Source organism: Patella vulgata, chromosome 8, assembly GCF_932274485.2.
Source record: "Patella vulgata chromosome 8, xgPatVulg1.2, whole genome shotgun sequence".
Taxonomy (NCBI): domain Eukaryota; kingdom Metazoa; phylum Mollusca; class Gastropoda; family Patellidae; genus Patella; species Patella vulgata.
The window spans coordinates 36,603,757-36,617,861 of NC_065886.2; the positions used below are offsets into that span (position 1 = coordinate 36,603,757).

The window sequence follows — 14,105 nt, forward strand, 5'->3', positions numbered from 1 at the left end:
TTCAAATCATAAGAACATAAACACGACTAATAAACAGTATCATATTGATTATAAAAGTACAATGTATATATTGGTTACACTATATATGTCACAAAACACTAATCATTAGATAATAATAATTATTTACTAATTATATAAATCACTTTAGGAGGTAGGAGTTATCCGTTGTTCAATTTAACAGTTATATAATTACCCTGGTTATAAAGGTACGAACAATTAAGGTATTTAAACAAATGATTACGAAAGAACATAACACTATAGATTTCTATGATAAGACATATAATACATGTTTAATATATATATAAATGACAATGTCCTACGCTAACAAATAATGAAATATGATAGTATCAGTAAATATAAAAAAACAAAGTAGTCGCGATCATCCTGGCTCTTGACTGCTTCACTACCCACGCCTTCGTAACTTCTCACTCATCCTCGATGTATAAATCAAGCCTTAATTCCATCATTTGGCTAACTTGAACACCTACAGTTCTTGAAGATTTGTTTGTAGCCCGGGTGGTTGTTGCTGATTATGTGGGTGGATTTGGGACCCTAACAAACTCTCCGGTTGTTCCGTTTAATATATACATTTCTTCTCGGCTGTCATTAAGTTGACTGACAGTTTGTGAAGTTTCAGACATTAATTCAATTTCGGGGTCCTCTCCAATATCATTTCTTGTTAAAGTACTTTCTGCAAGACGTTGTGTGGGAGTAGATACAACCTGAATTGTGCTTCTGATGCGAGGCTGTGGAACTGAAAGTTGCGGTCTTGTCGGACGTCTGGTTGCTACCATTTCCACTTGATGTTTAGAGAACATGTGGTTTTCTAAGTTTAACTTAGAGGTATATGATCTACCACAAACTCGACATCTCGTTATTCTCTGTTGACAAGATTTTTCGTGACTCTTTCTGTCTTCCACTTTTTTACCGCAATGTCTGCAAAATTCAGCCATTTCAATACAGGACGTATTCTTTAAATCTCGAAGGTAACTTCGTTTGTCGATTATATTTTGACCGAAAATAACTAGGGTTGTCTTCCTGATTTTGACGAGTAGTTTCTGTTTCGATTTCTCCCTGACTATGGTCAAAATCCTGAAAAACACTGGTACCGGAAGTAGGCTCATCACAAGTCTCTTTGACAGGACAAAGTTTTAATCTGTCCGTATGCACTACTTTCTGTTTTGTACCAAAATCAATTTCCATCGTTGTATCAGTGATTTTCTTTACAATCTTGAAAGGTCCTGTCTAAGGTTTATGGAATTTTGGCGGAATGCCTTTTTATGCACTTGGGAATGGACATAAACCGTATCTCCTGTTTGGAATTTTCTAGAAAACGACTTTAAATCGTAATATTTCTTCTGTCTAGCAGCTGAATTTTCCAGGTGGTCTCTGGTAAACGCAAAGGTATCCTGAAATTTTTCTCGGATATTAGCAGCAAAGCTATTGATATTTTCTTCTACGTCTGGTGGAAGTCCATAGTGGAGTTCGAGAGGGGTGTAAACATCCCGACCAAACATTAAGAAGTTCGGTGAACACCCGGAACTTTCTTGCAAAGTGCATCGATATGCAAACATTACATACGGTAGATAGTCATCCCAGTCATCTTCCTTCGTGCGGACGTAAGCAGCTAACATGTTCTGTAATGTCCGATTAAATCGTTCTACCTGTCCATCAGATTGGGGATGATAAGCGGTTGTTCGAGTCTTAGTTATACCAAGTAATTTACAAATTTCTGCAAAATGTTTACTCTCGAACTGGCTTCCCTGGTCACTATGGATCTGAAATGGTAGCCCAATCCGTAGGAACACCTCTTCAACTAAAATCTTTGCGATTGTTATTGTCTCCATATTAGCCATTGGAAAAGCTTCCGTCCATTTTGTAAAATAATCTGAGATTACTAGTATATAGCAATTGCCTGACGACGTTGGTAGGTCTATCCTACCCATAATATCAATGGCAATTCTTTCCAATGGTGCGCCCGCTAAAAATGAGCTAAGTTTACCTCTTTTCTTGTTTCCCTTTCTTCTGTTACAGACATCGCAACCCTTTACATAATCTTTTACAGATTTGTTGATCCCTGGCCAGTAGTAGGTTGTTTTAAGTCTGGCAAGAGTCTTGGTTACCCCCAAGTGTCCTCCAGTGGGTAAATCGTGAGCCAGACTAATGGCAGTCTGTCTGTGTTCCTTCGGTACTAGTTTCTGGAATCTTTCTTGTTTGGCAGGAGATTTAACTTTTCTGCTAAGAATCCCATTTACCAACTCGATATATTGCCACTGGTTGTACAGCTTTTTAATACATTCTGATTCTGGGGAAACGTCTTCTAGACTGGGCTGTACACCGGTCTTTTTCCATTTCCTAAAGAGCTTAAGATCAGCATCCATTTCCTGCAATTCCTCGAATTGAGTTGGATCTGCGCCAATTACATTTATTACCCGTTTTCTGGATTTCCCTTCGTTCCGACCACACTGCTTGCAGGGAAGTCTTGACAGGCCATCGGCATTTTTGTGAACCAAACCAGGTCGATAAGTTATCTTAAAATCATAAGAGGATACGACTTCTAGCCACCTGGCTAGTTGTCCCTCTGGATTTTTGAAATTCAAGAGCCATGTCAAGGCTCCATGGTCGGTTCTGACAACGAACTTCTTTCCATATAAGTACGGTTTAAAGTATTTCATAAAATGTACTATTGCTAACAGCTCCTTCCTGGTAACACAATAACATTTTTCCGCTTTTGTCAGCGTTCGGCTACCATAGGCAATTACTCTTTCTCTACCATCTATCTTCTGCGAGAGCACTGCACCGATTCCGTATCCACTGGCGTCTGTATCTAAAACGAAGTCTTCACTCGGATCTGGAAATGCTAGGATCGGTGATGTAGTTAGCCTTTCTTTCAACGTACTAAAAGCATCTTCCTGCTCTTGATTCCAAATAAACGGTACTTCCTTTTGAGTAAGTTTATGCAAGGGAGCAGCAATATGCGAAAACCTTTCAATAAAGCGGCGATAGTACGAACAAAGTCCAAGGAAACTTCTCAGTTCTTTTAGAGTTTTTGGCTTTGGACAGTTCTTCACGGCTTGGATTTTCTCTGGGTCAGTAGAAATACCATTTTCTGATACAATATGTCCTAAGTAACTTACTTTTTTCTGAAGGAGGAAACATTTATTTGGTTTCAACTTCAGACCAGCATTTTGTAACCGATGAAATACTTCTGTTAATCTGGCTAGATGGTCTTTAAATGATCTTGAAAATACAATTATATCATCAAGATAAACCAGACAAGTTTCCCATTGAAGACCTGCTAAGACTGTTTCCATTAACCGCTCAAAAGTTGGGGGCATTGCAAAGGCCAAAGGGCATTACCCGGAATTGAAACAGACCTTTAAATGTGGTGAATGCTGTTTTGTCTTTATCATCTTCCGACATTTCTACCTGCCAATATCCAGAGGCAAGATCCAATGTTGAAAACCATTTAACCCCGGTTAGTGAATCGAGCGTCTGGTCTATCCTAGGTAGTGGATAAGCATCCTTCTCTGTAATATTGTTTAGCTTCCTATAGTCTACACAGAAGCGAGTACTTCCATCTTTCTTTTTTACTAAAACTATAGGTGACGACCAAGGACTATTGGACGTTTCTACCACCTTTTGTTTTAACATCTTCTCCAGGGTTTCTTCAACCTCCTGTTTCTGAAGTAACGGTATCCGTCTGAGCTTCTGCCTGATAGGAAGACTACTATTCAACTTAATGTTGTGTTTTACGGCCGACGTTCTTCCAAGATCGTACTCATCTTTTGCAAAAAGTGTTTGGTATTTCCCTAATAATTCTACCAGCTCACTTTTCTGCTGACTATCTAAGTGAGTGCTCGATCTTTCCCGTAAATCTTCTAAATGTTGCGGCAAACTTGTAGATAGCGATTCCTTTAGATCCACTGTGCATATGGACGAACAGCTTATGGGGCTGAATCTACCAATGGTGCTGCATTTGTAGACATTAACTGTATTTGGAGAAGCATTCATTAATCTCACTGGAACGAGAGGAGTGTCATCAGAAACATTTGCTAGAACTCTGGCAGCTATGACACCACTCTTCTCACACATATTTTCTACAGATTCCACAAGACCAATGTTTTAGTCAATTCTTGTTCAGTATCTGGCTTTACCTTTCCCATTACAATTTGTTCGTGGTAAGCAGGAATCTGTATGTGTTTTGTCGCCGTAATTCTACATATACCCAATCCTCCTTCCATCTTTAGAGGTAGTTCTTTTTCGTGAATGTCCAGTGTGTTGTCTTTGACATTAATTTTACAGTTATGTTCTTTGAGGAAATCAAGTCCAAGTATACAGTGTGAACCAATGTCAGCTATGACTACTTCCTGAGAACAATCTATACCACCAATTTTAAGATTTAAGCGACAAGCTCCCTTGGCATTCATTCTTCTACCATCTGCTAATGTTAAGGAATGAGACAATGGTCACAGTGTTGGCCTATCTTTAATAGAGTTAAAACTTCTGGTGGACACTATGCTCAAACATGCACCAGTATCGATTAGTCCGTGAGTTTGAACATCTTCAATCATCATGAGCACATGCAACCCTGCCTCAGTTGGTTCATTCGAAAACTTCCGCCTTCTATGATTACAGCGGTTGTTTACGGGTCTAATGTTGGACTTATCGGTCTCTTTCTTAGCATATTTGGTGCTTCTATCCGGGCAATGGATAGATAGATGTCCCGGCTTCCTACAATTATTACAAACGATCGGGTTTGGTGGTCGTGTGTCTCTTTCTTCAAATTTACTCTTTAGTTGCTCAACCATTTTAGTAAGAGAGTGAATCTGTTCTTTCATTTCCTTCACATCGTCCGTTTTAGGGTTACCCTGTACACCTCTGGTATACTTTTCCTTCGGCAGTTTAGCTTCATGTGAAGCTCTGAAAGATTCGAGCTCGATAGCCACTTGAATACTTTGCTCAATGTTGCATGGTCTAGTTTGTTGTACTTTCCATACCATATCACTGACTTCTTGAAGTGCGTCCAGAAAAGCATCTCTCGCAAGAATATCTTGTAAACCTTGCTCCGCCGTTGGATATGCCATGTGCACAAGTCGTTTGATTGACTGGCCTAACTCTGTGAGTTTTTCTCGTGGATGTCTTCGACGGGACTTCAACTCTGTACGATACAGTTCTGTCTGATTCCTTGGCTGGAATCGCCTCTCCAGGGCGTTCACCAAGATTGTGTACTTGTACCTCTCTGTAGACTGGAGCGAACTCAACACTTGCTGGGCTGGCCCTGTTAAGCTTCCAGCTAGATATAGACCCTGCTCTTCTGGTGTCCATCCGTTTAACTTAATACATGTCTCGAAGTGAACTAAATAGTCCATTAAGGGCGTGCTTCCATCAAATTTTGAGGCAACCAAAATTGGCTTTTTATAAACTGGTGGCACCAATGGTCGGTTACGTACTGTTCTCTCAGCTTCAACATTTGCTTGATATCTGGGAACCATTGGGTTTAGCACAGGCGGAGACAATGAAGTCCTGAACTCCGGGTTTTCAAATAATGGAGGAGTTGGTAAACGTCGTCTCGACTCTTGCTTTAACGGTGTTGGACGTGGCAGATAATGTGTATCTTGTGGCACTTCGAAATCATCAAGTAACCGCCTAGTCTGCTGAGTGATAAAGGATGGAGGTCTTCTAGTTGTGCTCTCGTCAACTGGATTAAAACCACGAAAGCCAGCGCGCTCTTTTTCTTTCTGTTCACCAGCACCATCCTCCAAACCCAAGCTTTTACTCAGGGTTTTTAATTCACTAGAGATTTCTTCTAATTTCTTTTTTCCTGCCTTGTCCGCCAAACTTGTTGGTGTATCGGGGAGTTCTGCCATTTTGAAAGATTGTCAAAAAGTTCTAATACTGAATGTCTATTTTTATTCCTTATTCCATACAATTATCCCACCTCTGCCACCAAAAACGTGTAACGTTTCCTTGAAGGGAAAACGACGTTTGGGGTATGGGGAGCTTGGTATCTCTGCCACCAGTGATCAATTCCTGGCTGATCACGAGCCACCGGTAAACGGAACTTCGGAAGGGTGTGTAAGGACCAGCTAAAAAGTGGTCAGTAACGTTGTTTTGCTAAAATTATAATAAGCTTTACCGTACAAATTCCAGCCATCTAGACGTATCTATAAGAGACATTTATTCCTACTGGCGATTCACAAATATTGCATGAAGAAATTCAAATCATAAGAACATAAACACGACTAATAAACAGTATCATATTGATTATAAAAGTACAATGTATATATTGGTTACACTATATATGTCACAAAACACTAATCATTAGATAATAATAATTATTTACTAATTATATAAATCACTTTAGGAGGTAGGAGTTATCCATTGTTCAATTTAACAGTTATATAATTACCCTGGTTATAAAGGTACGAACAATTAAGGTATTTAAACAAATGATTACGAAAGAACATAACACTATAGATTTCTATGATAAGACATATAATACATGTTTAATATATATATAAATGACAATGTCCTACGCTAACAAATAATGAAATATGATAGTATCAGTAAATATAAAAAAAACAAAGTAGTCGCGATCATCCTCGCTCTTGACTGCTTCACAGGCTAGGCCTATATCACCCCTCTCCCTTCAACAAAACAATATAATTACAATTAGTTTACTTAAATACATGTATATACATGGTTTGAATATGATTATAGTCCAAATATGTCACCCAATCACACAGTTTGTCTATGGGGGTGCATCTTTTTATTTATTTTTTTATATTGTAATAATATTATAAAGATAAATGGTCTATTATAGGAATAACTAGCGGTTGGCCCGGCATAACACGGGTATTTCCATGTACCGGAAGTAGCATAATCCCGAAAACGGAAGTGGTGGTCCATCGCCACCAGCCCTATGTTACTCTACGGCATCCCAAACTTAGGCTGCCTATCTACAGCTAGCTCCGGCTGAGAATAGGCCCTAAGCTAATTAACCGACATTTTAATTCCTACATCGACGATTTTAGTCGAAAACACTGAGTATGCTTTTAGAAATTTTTAAAAGTATTTATTTCTCTTCTATTGTCATATTGAATGAAATTAAATATGTTTATTTAGCCGCTGTGTGTATGAAAGATGTCAAACTAATCAAAGCCGAATCACAAAATAGTCCTCTAATTATTCAATATGGCGGCGCCCATGAAACATAATTTCACAGAGGCGGTTTTGTTTGCGAAAACAAATTTAGGAGTATCTAACCTTGTTTTGAAAGATAAACAGATTGAAACTCTAAAGACAGTTAACAATGGTAAAGAATTTATATTATTGCAATATTACCCATAGCACATATTATATATCGCTTTTACGCGAGTGTCAGCGACATGGCGTGTTTACATAAAACACACGTGCTTGGGTTATTTTTACTCTGCTGTCTAAACAAAACAGTGTTTAGTCGATAAGTCCCGCCCCAAAATGATCACGTGAACGTTTTAAATGGCGGGTAATCAGTGCAGTGTCACATTCTGGGATGTATGACGTAGATGGGTCGCTGCGTGCAGTATGACTCTACGGCCCGAGCTACCCCTATACACTAAATTTCAACATCAGGACAGCGCTAGTGTAGCCACCAACCCTGAACAAACAAACAGACAGGCAATCAAACAAACAAACAAAAACAAACAAACAAACGACAGTCACAAATATTAATATAGATAATGAATAGGTTTACATTAAAATAGTGTAATCATTTTAAGTAAGTTCTATATACATCATTCTAAATTACGAAATGAAACACTAAATATAAAATAGTATGAAAGCTTTGTTGTAGAACATGCTAAACTGCAGTGAATATTTGCTAGGCCGCTACAATCACTGATAAGGATGACATCGATGCGGCTTAATGAGCCAGAAATATTAACTTTTTTCCTGCGACAAATTAAATTCTAAAACATTTTTTTTATGTATTGGAAAAATAAATAAAGGCGTTTGACGTATTTGTAGGTAAAAATTATTTCCTATTTAGTGTAAATGGGTATTAAAATGACTAAAATGCAGCATTCTCTCCGAGGCAGTAACGTCTTATGTAAACAATGCACGCGCCATTCAGCCAATGATTGACGCCGCGTGCTGTGACGGCCCGTGTTAAGACAGTCATTTTTGACAGAGATATATGACTAGACTCGTAATTCTCTGTGAAACAGATTGGCTAAACTGGTTACTGACATATCCCCGGAACTATGCATAAATAAATGCAAAATATATTTTATTTGAGAAAATTTTGAAAATTTGAGCCAATATCCTGGCCATTGAGGTCAATGCTGAGGGCAAATTCTTGTGAACGAAAGGATCAGAAATGGGAGTCAATGGGACAGAATCTTGAGATCTGCCTGTCAATTCCGTCTGTTTTGTGACAGTTAACAGAAAATCTGTACAGTGATACTACTGGGCGGTTCACTATAACCATGAATATGATAGCGATGAGATAGTATAAGACCACAGAGGAGTAGAGGAAGAATGATGGTATAATGGAATTGAGCGCCGTAGGCGCGAAAAAAAATCAGATAGCAACGTATAACATTATGTAATTAAGCTTTTAATTTTTTAGGACAGGGCCTAAATTTCCTGAAATTGGAATAAATTCTTGTGAACGAGAGGTTAAGAAATGGGAGATAATTTTGAGACCTGCATCTTACTTCCGCCTGTTTTGTGAGAGTTGCCAGAACATTTGTACAGTCTGTCACCCCACTGGGGATTGGATGGCCGAATGGTTAGCGGGTGTGCGTTGTATCATAAGATCTGTCATATTCGCGACTGATATTAAGTCAGTCTTTTATACGTTATGACATATTCGGGATACACCATCCTACTATCATAAACAGCAAACTCTCGAAACTTCCCTTTTCTTTCTGAGATAACAGAGTCGTAAAATCCATGAAATAGTGTACATCCTGTATCTTGATGTTGTGGGTCTTTACATGGAGGTTTTTTGCAATCTTTTGATCGCATATCACAGATCATGGCATCACCAAATAATACCCTACAGAGTAATAATTTCTTGTCACCATCATTTCGATCCTTTCTATCTATAAAAGAAATCAAAATATTTTAAATGAAAAGGAAAAGAAATGGTATTTAACGCCCTACTTAGCCGGATTAACGAATACGGACATACGACATGCAGTGTAGTATAAGGGGAATTTTGACATGACAGTGGCGTTTCCACCTACTCTGCATTGATTTCCAAAATAGGTAAATAAATTTCAAATTCAGTTGTAATGTATTAATTAAGACTATAATACCTGTTGCGCTAAATTGAGTGAACAAATTATGATGGCAAGTCGTTCGATATTTTCCGTCTTCATTAACCGGAATAGGGCAGAATAATAGGACTTTAAACTCAATTTAGGATGTCCCATTAATTGTTTTCCATATTTCATATCAGACCAACAATTGTTCGCTAGAAAATACCTCTTCGAGTGGCCATGTCTCTAGCTTAAGATGATAGGCATATCTGCTTATGGGGCCTTACTTTTCCGGAAGTAGTAATGAAGTCACAGGGAGAAACTCCAGACAAATTTGGAAGTTATGGTTATGGCGATTAAATGAGCTAAACCTCATACTCAATATTTCCATAATATTTGAAATTAAAACCCCGAATTAGGATTCAACATTGGTCTATTTCAATCAATATTGATGTTGTTTTCTTGTCGTGAAAATATAGGGTCCTAATATCCAATATTTAAGAAACAATGACTACTTTAAAATCAGTACACGAATCGTGTTATCGGTGGTTTCGGGCGCCACTTGTAATTAACAATGAAAAACATATTATACAAAACAATGTGGAAGTAATTATTGTTGACTGATTCAAAAACGACAAAATAATAATTCAAAACGTGCAGAATTGACATAGAAATTACAGTAACTTTTTTTCAAATGTTACATTAATATGTGCCGTTTGACCCATTTTCGTCTATTTCAAGGTTCCAGAGACTAGAACCATACTTCCTTTAAATAAAGACTAGATGAGTTATGTTTCGTCAGAAAAATGTATTTAGTTAAAGGTGCATTATGTAAGATTATTATAAAGAGCTAACTGTTCTTGCTATAATAGTTAAAAACTAGATAATGAAATAGGATAATGTTGAACATTTTAGTATAATTACTTTATTCTGAGCGGAGTTATGGCCGTTTGAAGAATAATGTAGTCTCGTTTGTCATTGATACCGTTGTTACGATAATGAAGAAATTCTCGATTAATAACTCGCAATTGTGTTTAAATCCGGTGAAAATCAAAATCATCATACCCATGGTCTATAGAGTTGATAATGAACTTGGCATGTAAATAAATGTGGGGGGGGGTTGGGATGGCCTAGTCATCTAGAGTGCGCTTCGATTGGGGTGCCTTCTGAACCTCGTTGGTTTACTCCGGGCACTCCGGTTTCCTACCACAGGAAAGACCCCTGCGCGTGCGCTGAGATAATACAATGAAAAATAAGACTTGTCTGCGATATCACCTTCGGTGGAAGCGGACGTCAAACACTAAGAACATGAATAAATGTCTTATTAATTATTTATATAACAATTGAGACCTAACGAAGATTCTGCATTGGCCAGATTTAGCTCTTATATAATGCATCTTTATCTTAACTGGATGAGTTGCGATTTTATTTAATAATCAGTGGGACATACCTGCATATTGATCAGATTTTGTTGATTCTTCAGCAAAATATATAGCATGTCCCAGCATCCCGTTGTTAGAGTTACGAACATCGAAACCCTCTACGCCAACAACTTTCGCTACCTCTGGCTTAGTTCCGTGAAAGACATAATGTTCGTTTACCTCTGGATATAAATCATCATGTTTAAGGGCGGTGTGGGATTTTTCGGTTGTGAGAATAGGACCTCGACTGCCTGGTAAACTTCCGATATCTTTGTAAGATGATCTATTTTTTAAGGCTTCCTTAAAGAATTCTTGTCTTCTATCATGGTATTTACGATAAATTTCAAAGTTTTCTATCCGTTCGATGCCGATAACTTGAATATCTTTATGTGAAAGACCCTTGGCGTCACAACCTTGTCCCACTAAATCCGATTTCCATGTTATTTTTACTAGGCCTTCAATGGCTTTGTAGATGACACTGCTTGCTTTTATTTTCACTAAACCAGGTTTAAAAATCATTTTTTTCATTTGATTAAACAAGCCAGTATAAGATTCCCAGTACGGTGGGGGTGACGCGTCTTTCTTTGCCATGTAACGAAGAAATTTCACCGTTCCTCGTTTAGGTGCATCACGTCCACTGTATAGTAGTTCCTGTAATGCTGCTTTCACTTTCAGGACACTTTTCGTTTCACCTTGTAGTCGAATCTCTGGCACCATAAGCGCACCTTAAAAAAACAGACATTCTGTCATACAATGAACTGTGTGTACGCATAGTTGCCCCCCGCGCAGGGAGAAAGAAAGGGGGGGGGGCATAAGAACTACAGAGCGCTATGAGGGATTGTTGCCAGGACAGCGGCACTATACGGCCTATTCTTAAATCGAATTCCGGCTGCGAAGGGTTCTTTTAGGTACATGCCAATGTGTACACGGGACCTCGGGTTTTCGTACCGTCCGAACAGCCCTGATGAACTTTCTCGGTCCCCAGGCTACCGTGGCCGTAGCGCCAAGGAAAGAGAGAGAGAGAGGGAGAGAGAGAGAGTTGACTCAATGATGAGACATAGTATGATCTAATGGACACGCGTTTAATCATTCGGCTCCCTCCCTCCGCCACCCTCGGAGATCAGTTGCCTGGGTTATTATATAAGTTTGTGTGAGTGAGAACCCATCAACACAATTTGTCCTGCATGTCTATGAAGTAAACTGAAACATTCCCCGGCCGGCTAATTCGTGAAATCAAATGAAATGAAATGGGGTTTAACGTCCTACTGTTCTGCTCCGAACTGGGTTAATGCAGACGGGCATACGCCATACCGTGTGCTATGAGGGAAATTTTGCCCGGACAGCACCACTACAGCCTACTCTTATATCGAATTCCAACTGTCATGGGATCTTTTACGTGCACGCCAATGTGTACACGGGGCCTCGGCTTTTCGTTATATTCGAACGACTAGACAGCTGTCCTTGCCAGGCCCTCTGTCCTGCATCCGGCTATTTCGTGTTGAGGCCAAAGTTTAAAAGTGTCAAAACTATCTTTAATGTACATTCAACAAATTGAGATTAAAATTGAAACCTCTCGAGAGCTACCAAGGTTTCATTGCAAACGGGGACAGTTCTAGAATCTTTGCGAATCAATGGGTTTCGTCCTATGCTATGTGACAGAGAGCTGGGAGGACTGACAGGCGGATTGGACTACGATATACACCCACAATGAAATGGAGTTGTGTTTACCATGTCCAGGGAGTTCTGTATTACATATCTGCATATCAACATCTAATTTACTTGCTTCCCTTTTCATGTCTTCTTGGGTATCTCGATCGAAATGTGTTTTACAGCTAGTATCAATTTTAAAACAATCCTTGTATAAGTAATTTTCCTTCAGGAATGTCTTCATGGTTTGCTTCGCTTGTTTACATATATCTTTACTAGAAGCGTAAATGCCAATACCAGTATCTGTAATTATAGCCATATCTGTTTTACCGTGTGTACATGACTTTAGTTTGCATAAATAGTTATAGCTGTTTCGCCACGTGTACACGGACTAAGTTTGTAAATAGAGCTATAGCTGTATTACCATAGATACATGTTCGTTGTTTGTAATGATAGGCATAACTGTTTTATCACGTGTACGCGGCTTTAGCTTTTAATTATAACCATAGTTGTTTTACCATGTATACATGGCTTTAATTTCTGATTTGTTTTACCACCATCTGATATTGAATATACCCCTGATTAGTACACGGTGAGTTTGGTGGAGAAGGAGGTTTAACGCCTCTATAACATAAATTGGTTAACCAAGAATCTATATATAACTAGTTGCATGCATGTGTAATGCGTGGTTGGGGTAGGGTGTGTTATTTTGATCAGACAGCAGCCTTTCGTTTCCGTGTCTTTAATATAAAAGGGGTTATTAGTTCAGAACCCGAAGGCACTACACCTAAGATTCTTCTCGACCCAAGCAGGGATTAATGTCAATAGGGTTCTTCCTTATAACTTAAGAACAATCTCTTCAAATTACAAATTGGCCCGTCATAAAATCTGATCTGTAGCGTGTTTACAAGAAATTAAAAGAAAATTTTTATGATTGTATTTGTTATGTTCGCATGTTCAATATTGACAAAGAACTGATTCCAAGACTGTGAATCATATTCACACCAAATGCTCTTAATCAATAATCCAATCGTTCTCTAAAATACAGTCAAAATAGGTCATGGAGTGTTAACGGGGGGGGGGGGGGGGGGGGGGGGTGTTAGTGAAACAAGGGGGGATAACTCTCCATTTATAGCAAATCTCTCATTTTCAATTTTCTAGCTCTTTTTCATTACAAGAAGGTGCTTCCAAGTTTTAATGAATATTTATTATTTTGGAACAGAAGGGAAATCACGCGCGATTGTTGCTTTTAACAAAACGATAGGAAGGTAATTGACACTCTGGGTAACGAGAATATACAACTACAAAAATGACCTTATTGCCATCTTTGGGTAGAAGTTATTTTTTCTATGTATGCTCAAATTGTTTTTATTTTATCATCGCTGTTTCCTTTTATTCTTACCTGCAGTAAAAATGGCTGCAAATTCATCTGAATCCTCATCCAAATCTGTTGAGTCACAGGTATCATGGTCTGAGTCAGAATCATCCGAGCTATATGCTTCTGCTCTTTCTCCCACAGCTCCGTGTATCGTAGGCGAAAATCTTTTACGCTGTACCAAAAACTCATCATGAACACTATTATCGTAAATTACAAAAGTTATTTTCTAAAAACAAAAAATAAAGAGAGATAACTAAACTCTATGAAGCATTATTGATAATGGGAAATTGAATTAAGAATTGGCTGTATCCAACAGACACAAAAATTTCAAAGATAGCCACGCAAATCGTTGAAATACTCCCAATCAGCAGCTATGTCTTTACAACAGCCCATCCGAAAGGAGAACTT

General features: G+C 38.5%; 1 protein-coding gene across 1 annotated transcript in view; it reads right to left on the minus strand.

The window, feature by feature from the left end:
* Positions 1-7,698: 7,698 nt before the first annotated feature.
* The window catches only part of LOC126830553 (uncharacterized), a 33,750-nt gene continuing 27,343 nt past the window's right edge, over positions 7,699-14,105 (minus strand). Inside the window, exons 12-15 of the mRNA XM_050560946.2 lie at positions 13,722-13,923; positions 12,401-12,622; positions 10,702-11,397; positions 7,699-9,092 (exon numbers count right to left, since the gene is read on the minus strand). Of these exons, the coding sequence (XP_050416903.2) occupies positions 8,827-9,092; positions 10,702-11,397; positions 12,401-12,622; positions 13,722-13,923 (1,386 nt within the window). The 3' untranslated portion in view covers positions 7,699-8,826. The remainder of the gene's footprint in view (positions 9,093-10,701; positions 11,398-12,400; positions 12,623-13,721; positions 13,924-14,105) is intronic.